This window comes from Marmota flaviventris, chromosome 8 (assembly GCF_047511675.1).
Source record: "Marmota flaviventris isolate mMarFla1 chromosome 8, mMarFla1.hap1, whole genome shotgun sequence".
Classification (NCBI taxonomy): Eukaryota; Metazoa; Chordata; class Mammalia; order Rodentia; family Sciuridae; genus Marmota; species Marmota flaviventris.
Window position 1 is genome coordinate 16305785 of NC_092505.1, and position 10155 is coordinate 16315939.

Sequence of the window (10155 nt, forward strand, 5' to 3'; positions counted from 1 at the left end):
ATGCAGACCCATTTTACAATCCTGAGTCTAGGATGTGCCCCCAGACCGTTTGTACAGGGCGAACGCAGAGCCAACACCAACCAAGCTTTCCCTAAGAAAAGTTGGGGCAAAGAGAGCTTTGCAGCAAAGGAGCTCCTGGCAGCCCAGGGAGACGGAGAGGTGGGCAGGCTATTCTTTCTAGAAAGGGCGGCTCATCTTCCAGACTGGGGAAGAAAGGGCTATGCAGGCAGGGAGGGAAACTTAGGGGCCACTCCAGCGAAGGGAAATTTTGGTAAAGGGACCCAACTATCCACCCCGACCCTCCCTCCTGGGAGCTGCAGCCCAGAGGGTATACTGAGTACCCCACAAAGGAGGGGCTGAGAAGGCAGGGTGGTCCAGGAAGTCTGCGGGGAAGAGGCGTGGTGGAAGGGAGAATTTTTTCCCCCCGGAGTGGCCCAGGCTGTACAAAGTGCTGGTCACTGTGCCCGTTCTGCGTCTTCCTCCCCCTAGATTGACGAGCCCTGGCACGAAGCCAGCGCGGAGGCTGCCCCCCCCCCCGGGGGCCCGCGGCGCTGAGCGCGGTTTAGCACCGACTGAGCTCAGGGGGCGGTGTCTTTGGGATGGAAAGGCGGCCAAGATGGAGGAGGGGCTCATTCCAGGGCTATAAAGGGGCGGTCCGGGCTGCACAGTTCTTGCACTCGCTGGAAGCCGCTACGAGCCAAGCGCTTATTGCGAAGCTAGAGCGCACAGTCGGGCGGAGAGGGCAAGAGTCCTGCTCAGAGTGAGCAGTACTAGGCGGAGGACGAAGGGTAGCGCAAGGCACCGATCCTCGAGTTGCCCCCAGCCCCGGAGGTGCCCTAGAGCGCTTCTTTTTCCCTCAGCGGCCACTCCATAGCGCCCACCGTGCGGTGCCTCCAACTCTGCGCTGGAAGAAAACCTTCCCGCGCGCCAGCAGAATCTCGGCGCCTTCTAAGTGACTGGGAGGTTCGGCTGTAGCCGGTTCTCCGCTAACTTTCAAAGAATAATAGTAAATCTTTGGCAATCCGGAGAAAGCCAGCTCAGCTCCCCCTCCTTCAGAGTGCCGCGTCTCCCAGAGCTCTGATGCAAAGATCAGTCCCTGTGCAGTCCCGAAGGCACAGGCCGGTCGGCGACATGGGGAACGCTGAGCGAGCGCCACGTTCTCGGAGCTCTCAGCCTGCACCCACGCTGCTGCTGCTCGCGGCGGCTGCAGTGCTGTTTATAATGCCCGGCGTGCATGGGCGCCCCGCGGAGGAGGACGAAGAGCTGGTGCTGCCGGCCCTGGAGCGCGCCGAAGGACAGGAGACCACGCGCCTCCGCCTAGACGCGTTTGGCCAGCGGCTGCACCTGAAGCTGCAGCCCGACCGCGGCTTCTTGGCGCCAGGCTTCACACTCCAGACTGTGGGGCGCAAACCCGCGCCTGAGGCGCAGCGTCTGGACCCCGCCGGCGACCTAGCACACTGCTTCTACTCTGGCACCGTTAATGGTGACCCCAGCTCGGCCGCAGCCCTCAGCCTCTGCGAGGGCGTGCGTGGCGCCTTCTACCTGCAAGGCGAGGAGTTCTTCATCCAGCCGGCACCCGCAGCTGCCACTGAGCGCCTCGCCCCCGCCGCCGCCGAGGAGGAGCCGATCAAGCGGCCTCAGTTCCATCTCCTGCGGCGGAGGCGGCGGGGCGGTGGTGGCGCCAAGTGTGGAGTCATGGACGATGAGACCCTGCCCGCGAGGGGTGCAGAACATGAGGGAGAAGACCTTGGAACGCAGTGGCCTCAGCGGGACCCGGAGCCGCAACACGTGGGACAGCCAACAGGTAGAAAAGTTTTCCCTACTTGTTCTCCATTCATTCCCCTCTCCCCATTTTCTCTAGCCAACGTGACTTGGGAGACTCCTACTTGCAGTCCGGAGAATGTGTCTGCAGACAAGACGGAGACCTGGAATGATTTTTGAGGTTAATGTTGGTGAGCCTAAGTCTGAGTTAATAAAATCCTACGTTTAGAACATTTAATTCCATTTAATTCTACCGAATAATGAACAACGAAGAAAGAACAGACAAATCGATTTTCGACAGACTTAGGCAAAACATTTCAATAGAGAAGGGAGCGTTTTACCTGACTTCTACACCTTGGTTAAGTGTGCATTTGTGACTTCTTACCTTTAATTTCTTTTTATCGATTCTGTGTGTGCGCTTTGACTGGGTTACAGCTTCGCGCTGTTTTGTAACTACTGTTTTTGCATGCTCTCGGTCGGCGCTCAGAAGAGGGCGGAGACAGAGAGGGCAGAAGAGCGACGGTGATCTCAGTGCTTATGAGCCTAGGCGACTGCGCTACTGCGTTATCTGTTCTGTGGGCTTCTGTTCCCTTCCCCCTCTTTAAAGTCTGACCCTGGAAGGCTGGCGGCAGCGGGGCCGCTCAGCAGAACCTGCTTGGGAGGTCTTTGCGCAGCTTGCCCCGCCTCCCAGCGCCTCCTACTCGCCTCCCGATTTGCGCTCCCTCTCGCGGCCATAATCCTACTCTCTAGCACTGTTGAGTATTAGTGGCTTTCCTGCTATGTCTCCAGTCTTCTCCTGAGTCTCTGTGTGCAGTGCTTATTATCCAGTTTTTTCCATTTTATCACTCCGATGTCTTTATTCCTTAAGTTTTTCCACGTGTCTTGATTTTGAATTTCCCTTTTGCGTTTGCTCTTATGTTCCTGGGAGGAGTTACGCGGTCATAGCCCAGTTTAGGACCTGCCGGCGAGATGACTCTCAGTCCGTAGTCCGAGGGCTCTTTTCCAAATGATGAACGGTGGTTTGAGGCAGAAACGTATTTCTCTGGGGCAACAGGCTGCTGGGCAGAGTGGGTGGTCCTTGTACCCGGAATTGGCAAACGCATAACACCCAAGGGACCCCTGGAATGAGAAAGCTGAGCAATGCAGGCTGAGATTCCTCAGGCCCAGCCCCTTGGCAGCAGCCCCAGCCCTGCCCTAGGCTTTCCACGTGGAGCCCGATGATCTCATTCAGGATTTGAGTCTTGGCCTCAAGAGTGAAAGAGTGACTCAGGGCACTCTGCCTGCTGCCCTTGCTCCAAGTTTTTACTACAGCTGAGTAGGGTGATGTGACTTCAAAGGAACAAAAGAAACCCTGCTCTCTTACACATGAAAACAGCCAGATCACTCCAAGGAGTACACGGTCTTTTTATTTAAAGCAAAAGAGAAAAAAACAAAAAACTTTAAAAATAACATTTTCAATAAAAACGTGCAAATATTTTTGTTATTGTTTTCTAAGTATATTTGGGTTTTATTTGCTTTGACTAGTTAGGCTTTCCTTATATACTCAAGGAAGGTAACTATTCTTGGAGAGACTGCCCACAAGCAAACTGTCCTTGTTTCTTTACAGGAACTGGAAGCATAAGAAAGAAGCGATTTGTGTCCAGCCCCCGCTATGTGGAAACCATGCTTGTGGCCGACCAGTCAATGGCAGAGTTCCATGGCAGTGACCTAAAACATTACCTTCTCACCTTGTTCTCGGTGGCAGCCAGGTTGTACAAATACCCTAGCATTCGAAATTCCATCAGCCTCGTGGTGGTGAAGATTTTAGTTATCTATGAGGAGCAGAAGGGGCCAGAAGTGACCTCCAATGCTGCACTCACTTTGCGGAACTTCTGCAACTGGCAAAAACAGCACAATCCTCCCAGTGACCGGGATGCAGAACACTATGACACAGCGATTCTTTTTACCAGAGAGGTGAGAAGGAGATAATGTCAATGATCATATTGTCCACTTAGGAATCAGCATAATACCAACTGAATAAAAAGATTTCAATAATATTTTTTCACTTAATTTTTTAAATTGGTTAGCATGGTCCATCTTGCTTATTTTCAGCTGTAATCTTAATGTCTCAAGTTTTACATTATTCAGTTTTTAAAAACATTAGGACAGGTTTTGATTAGAGTTACATAAAGTCTTTAGCTAAACAATAATGAATGTAAATGCTCCCAAATGTGGATAAAGACACACTTTGCTAGAAACTAAAATGCAAAGGTTCCTATTGTTCATATTAATAAAGACTGATCTTTACTCCTTATAGGACTTATGTGGGACTCAGACATGTGATACTCTTGGAATAGCTGATGTTGGAACTGTGTGTGATCCCAGCAGAAGCTGCTCAGTCATAGAAGATGATGGTTTACAAGCTGCTTTCACCACAGCCCATGAATTAGGTAAGTCTGTTTCAGAGTATAAATTAAAGCCCAATTAATGAATTCAAACTGATGAAACAATATATTTGAGAGGAGAGTCTGCAGATTATATTGCTATTTTACGTACCAGTGTGTCTTAGAAATTATAGTTTCTGCCCTTTGAAATATGACCATGTTTATTAGAATAAAACCTAAAATAGTATGAACTATGGATATATGGAACTTGACATTTCTGTACACCAGGTAAAAAAAAAAATAGACATTGTCTCTAAAATAGATTGTCTCCTAAATAGACTTCTTCCTGTAGAAATGTGACATGGAGACAGATGAATCCCTGTTGGGAGAAAAAAAGTATTGTTGCAAGTGATCTGTATTTTAATTTGGGTTTTGGATTGCTTCCTAGGCCACGTGTTGAACATGCTTCATGATGATTCAAAGCAGTGTGCCAGCCTTAACGCTGGGAACCAGGGTTCCCACATGATGGCCTCAATGCTCTCCAATTTGGATCACAACCATCCTTGGTCTCCCTGCAGTGCCTACATGATCACATCATTTCTGGATAATGGTCATGGTAAGATACTTTAGCTGCTCTCTTTAGAAAGCATCCCAACTTTCATGTATAGAGTTCTAATCAGCCAAGCTCTTTTTATTTTTTATTTTTTTTTGTATTTTCAAAATTACATTTTACTGTCAAGTTCATAGATATTCAGATCTTAATTCCTGATAAAAGATAATGTTTCTGGCTGAGTAGCTCCCAGAGTCCATTCATTCATATTTTAGCAGAATAATAGCTTCCTGTCATTGATAATCCAGATATCCCCTATTAAGCATAATATCTTAGTGATAATATAAATCTCTCTGGCATTTTCTCCCAAAGCTCTGCATATTAGATTACTTTGCTATGTATTAATTCATATGATGAATATTTTGAGAAACCATGATCTACACTTTGCATTATTTCTTTAACTACTCATTAATAATGTGTTTTTGTTTGTTGTTTTTTTGTAGGGGAATGTTTGATGGACAAGCCCCAGAATCCCATAAGGCTACCATCTGATCTCCCTGGAACCTTGTATGACGTAAACCGGCAGTGCCAGTTTATGTTTGGGGAAGAGTCCAAACACTGCCCAGACCCAGCCAGCACGTGTGCCACCTTGTGGTGCAATGTCAACTCGCCCTCTGGTGTGCTGATGTGCCAAACCAAGCACTTCCCCTGGGCGGATGGCACCAGCTGTGGGGAAGGGAAATGGTGTATCAACAGCAAGTGTGTGAACAAGACAGACAAGAAGCATTTTGATGTGAGTTTTTCCCCCAGAACATATTTACATCCCTTTAAAATTCAGAAGTGAAAAAGCGAAGTGATGTTAAAAGATTTCTGGCCAAGATAAATACTACCCTAATTTGTGGGAATTCCTCCAGTGGGAATGCAAGATAGCTTATTTTTGGAATTCAGTCTTTTTTTCATATTTTTTCTTTTATTCCCTAAAGTGGTCTCTTTGGAGAATTCTGACACTGATGATTTGTGTTGCCCTTTAGGCCCCTGTTCATGGAAGCTGGGGATCATGGGGATCCTGGGGAGATTGTTCGAGAACCTGCGGTGGAGGAGTTCAGTATACAATAAGGGAATGTGACAACCCAGTCCCAAAGAATGGAGGGAAGTACTGTGAAGGCAAACGAGTGCGCTACAGGTCCTGTAACGTGGAGGACTGTCCAGACAACAATGGTGAGCAGCCGTGAGCTTATGCTTTCAGAAATGGGGTAAATAAGATGAGTACACAAAAGGCAATTCAAGGCCAGAAACTGATAATGTCATTATGTCATTCTTTTTCCAGGAAAAACCTTTAGGGAGGAACAGTGTGAGGCACACAATGAGTTTTCAAAAGCCTTTGGGAGCGGGCCTGTGGTGGAGTGGACCCCCAAGTATGCTGGTGTCTCACCAAAGGACAGGTGCAAGCTCATTTGTCAAGCCAAAGGAATCGGCTACTTCTTTGTTTTACAGCCCAAGGTAGACACTTGTACATTATTTTTTCCCCCATCTAGGAGCCAAGGTCTTGGCTTGCTACTTTTTTTTTTTTTTTCATGCATCCTTGACTTGCTTTCTTTAAAAGAAGTCTAAATTCAGACTTCTTTTTTTCCAAATGCATTAGCAACTGCCTGCTTTGAGTTTATTATTGCTTCCAGTTATGAATGAAACTTAAATTCTGCACTTGAGATTCTGGCAATTGCTTAGCATTAGTCCTTTTCTGTACCAGGAAAACCCTTTGAAAATCAAGAGCTTCTGTGTATAACTAGGTTTCACCTGTAACTGTGGTTAAATATATTATATATTAACACAACTACTAGTAGTTTTGGACAATAGTTTAGGCATGGTCCAAAGAACTTGTTACTGGGTAACTAGCAGTAACATGGAAACATTAAAATGGAAGTCTGAGCATTGATAATTTGTATGTTTGAGCACATATAAATGAACAAGAAGCATCCTCTCTCTTGTGGTTTGGCCACGGGGTTAAATCTGGTTCAAATTAAAAAATAGAATTTAATTTGGTTGACATTGTCATTAGTATTGTAGGCTATGAAAATATTCCCAAATAGCAGATTAAACATTCAATGAACCACTTATGCAGCACCGTCTATTGTCAGATATTACTTTAGACACTAAGGATACAGGAGTAAAGTAATTGACCTGCACAGAGCTTCATTGATCTTAGCTGTAGGGAAGATAGGCCAATAAACAGATAATCAGAAAATCTATAATTTCCTCAGATGCTTATACAACTCACTGAAAGAAAGCCAAAGAAAAGGAAAGTGCATGACATGTATGAAAAATATTACTTTAATAAGTGTAGTCAAGAAAAATGTTCATAGTTACCATAGCACAGGTTCCTTCTCTTCTGATGAGTAACACTGGACATATGACCTCCTTGTTTCAGGTTGTAGATGGTACTCCATGTAGTCCAGACTCCACTTCTGTCTGTGTGCAAGGACAGTGTGTAAAAGCTGGTTGTGATCACATCATAGACTCCAAAAAGAAGTTTGACAAATGTGGTATTTGTGGAGGAAATGGATCTACATGCAAGAAAGTATCAGGATCCATTGCTAGTGCAAAGTAAGTTTTAAAATACATCTCTCAGATACCTCATAATTTAAATGTACTGTTTTATGGCAATGGGGAAATTGGATTAGAAATTATTAGATTAGATTCCAATTAGATTGGAAATTATTCCAATCAGGGCCAGGCACCGTAGTGCATGTGTGTAATCCCAGCAGCTTGGGAGGCTGAGGCAGGAGGATCTCAAGCTCAAAGCCAGCTTCAACAATGGCAAGGGGCTAAGCAACTCAGTGAAACTTGTCTCTGAATAAAATACAAAATAGGGTTGGGAATGCGGCTCAGTAGCCAAGTGCACCTGAGTTCAATCCTCAGTAGAAATGATTCCAATCAATTAGTCGATGAATGAAAGACTCACCTCTATTTTTCTTGCCTGCAGACCTGGATATCATGATATTGTCACAATTCCCAGTGGAGCCACAAACATTGACGTGAAACACCGGAATCAGAGGGGATCCAGAAACAATGGCAGTTTTCTTGCCATCAAAGTTGCTGATGGCACGTATATCCTGAACGGTGACTTCACTTTGTCCACTTTAGAGCAAGATATTACATACAAAGGTATGGTCTTATGGTATAGTGGCTCCTCCGCAGCGCTGGAAAGAATCCGCAGCTTTAGCCCACTCAAAGAGCCCTTAACCATCCAGGTTCTTACTGTGGGCAATGCTCTCCGACCCAAAATTAAATACACCTACTTCGTGAAGAAGAAGAAGGAATCTTTCAATGCTATCCCTACATTTTCAGAATGGGTCATTGGAGAGTGGGGTGAATGCTCTAAGTCATGTGGATTGGGTTTGCAGAGAAGACTGGTGGAATGTCGGGACATTAACGGGCAGCCTGCATCTGAGTGTGCGAAGGAGGTGAAACCAGAAAGCACCCGACCTTGTGCAGACCTGCCTTGCCCACACTGGCAGCTGGGAGAATGGTCACCATGTTCCAAGACTTGTGGGAAGGGTTACAAAAAGAGAACCTTGAAGTGCCTGTCCCATGATGGGGGAGTGTTGTCTCATGAGAATTGCGATCCTTCAAAGAAACCTAAGCATTACATAGACTTTTGCACGATAGCAGAATGCAGTTAAGCAGGGTCAGTTTTGAGGAAAAGGCAGTGTGGAAGGACTGACGCACTGAATAAGAATGCTGGAGGGATTCAGTGTATCTTGCCAGTAGCCAGTGAGGTGTGTCAATCATGTGGGAGTGTGGAGGTAAATAGGAGTTAGATCATGAGAATATCCTGCCAGTTACAAATCTGATAGGCTAGTTAATGAGGATTATTAACCTGTGAGCAATGATATAGCATGAAAAGCCCCAGGGCATTATTATTATTATTTCTTTTGTTACATCTATCACAAAAACAATTGTCAAAATAAGCCAATATTTTTATATTGCAAGCCCTACTTCCTGGTACTGGTTAAATGCTTTGTACCATGCAAGTTGGGAATGAAAAGCAGAAGAAAGATGAAATTTTGTTTAAGACATGGCTTACTTTACCTCACTAACAAAAGGGGAAGAAAGGAGTACAAAGAGGGTATTTGATCAGCACTCCTTATGGCCGCTATGGTATCAGAGAATGTTTATGCATCTTTTCCATCAAGAGTGAAGAGTTCAGATTGTCCAACATGAGAGAAAGGCTCATAGCTCCTTCTCTAATGCCTTGTACCATCTCAGTCTTTATCTGTGTCGTTCACGTAAATGCATATATTTCTAAGAGTGCATCAAGTCTACAAGACCAAGAAAAGCAGCAGAGTACGAGGAGGTGCTGATAAAAACTCAAGGTGACATGATGAGTTTGGTACTTCTGGTCTACCTTCCTCCTTATGTAAGCCGGCTGTGGGAATGTGGATGTGGAAAAGTGAATTGTGTCTTAAGAAGTCAGTGAGACCACACAAAAGGATGTAATGCCAGAGCAAGAATGGAGCACATAGAACAGTGTCCCCTGGGCTTAGGGACATTGAGATCACTTGTCTCATGGTGAGGAGGCTGCTGAGGGGTAGCGGGTCCATCCCGGCAGCTGGTCCAACAGTCGTATCCTGGTGAATGTCTGTTCAGCTCTTCTACAGAGAGATAATATGACTTTTTCCATATGTATATAGTAAAGTGTGTTACTATAAATTATATGTACTTTATAAGTATTGGTTTGTGTGTTCCTTCTAAGAAGGGCTACAGTTTGTAATAAATGCCTATAATAACATATTTATTTTTATACATTTATTTCTAATGATAAAACTTTTAAGTTATATCGCTTTTGTAAAAGTGCATATAAAAATAGAGTATTTATACAATATATATTACTAGAAATAATAAAAGAACACTTTTGGATATGTGTGTTTATTTTCTGAAATGGAAAATGACTGTTTTCTGACATGGCAGGAGATCTGAGACAAACATTGATTCTGAAGACAATTTTTTTCTTAAATTCTTTGGAAATAAGATTGAGTTCTAATGACATATTTTATGTATCTTTGGTTTATGGTAGTGCTGATAATAAAGGAATTTATTGTATCTTTAGTGATAGATAAATTTGCTACTCATGTTTCTAATAATATACACCAGTGGTTGGCAAACCTCTGTAAAAAGCCGGATAGTAAATATTTATGGCTTTATGAGCTGTACCATCTCTGTTACAAAGCAGTGCTATTGTAGGCATGAAAGCAGCCATAAATAATATGTAAATGAATGGGCATGGCTGTGTCCTAATAAAATTTTATTTACAAAAACAAATGGTGGGCCAGGTTTGTTCTGTGGGATGAGATGGCCAACCTCTGATGTATATCAGAAATTAAATCGGAAAAGGTTGGGGTTCTGAACCCATTTGGGATTTTGATCTCTTCCTCAAGTTATATCACATATGGGAAACTATGGGAAAGTATTTCAACTAGTGAG

At 44.6% G+C, this 10155-nt stretch overlaps 1 protein-coding gene across 1 annotated transcript; it reads left to right on the forward strand.

Annotated features, from left to right (window-relative positions):
- The first annotated feature begins 688 nt into the window (after positions 1-688).
- Adamts1 (ADAM metallopeptidase with thrombospondin type 1 motif 1) lies at positions 689-9948 on the forward strand. Its single transcript, XM_027929275.2, has 9 exons — positions 689-1804; positions 3368-3714; positions 4058-4190; positions 4573-4740; positions 5178-5467; positions 5706-5892; positions 6002-6174; positions 7100-7275; positions 7655-9948. Exons 1-9 carry the CDS (start codon positions 1081-1083, stop codon positions 8352-8354), a joined length of 2898 nt encoding a protein of 965 aa, XP_027785076.1. The 5' UTR covers positions 689-1080; the 3' UTR covers positions 8355-9948.
- The last annotated feature ends 207 nt before the right edge of the window (positions 9949-10155 follow it).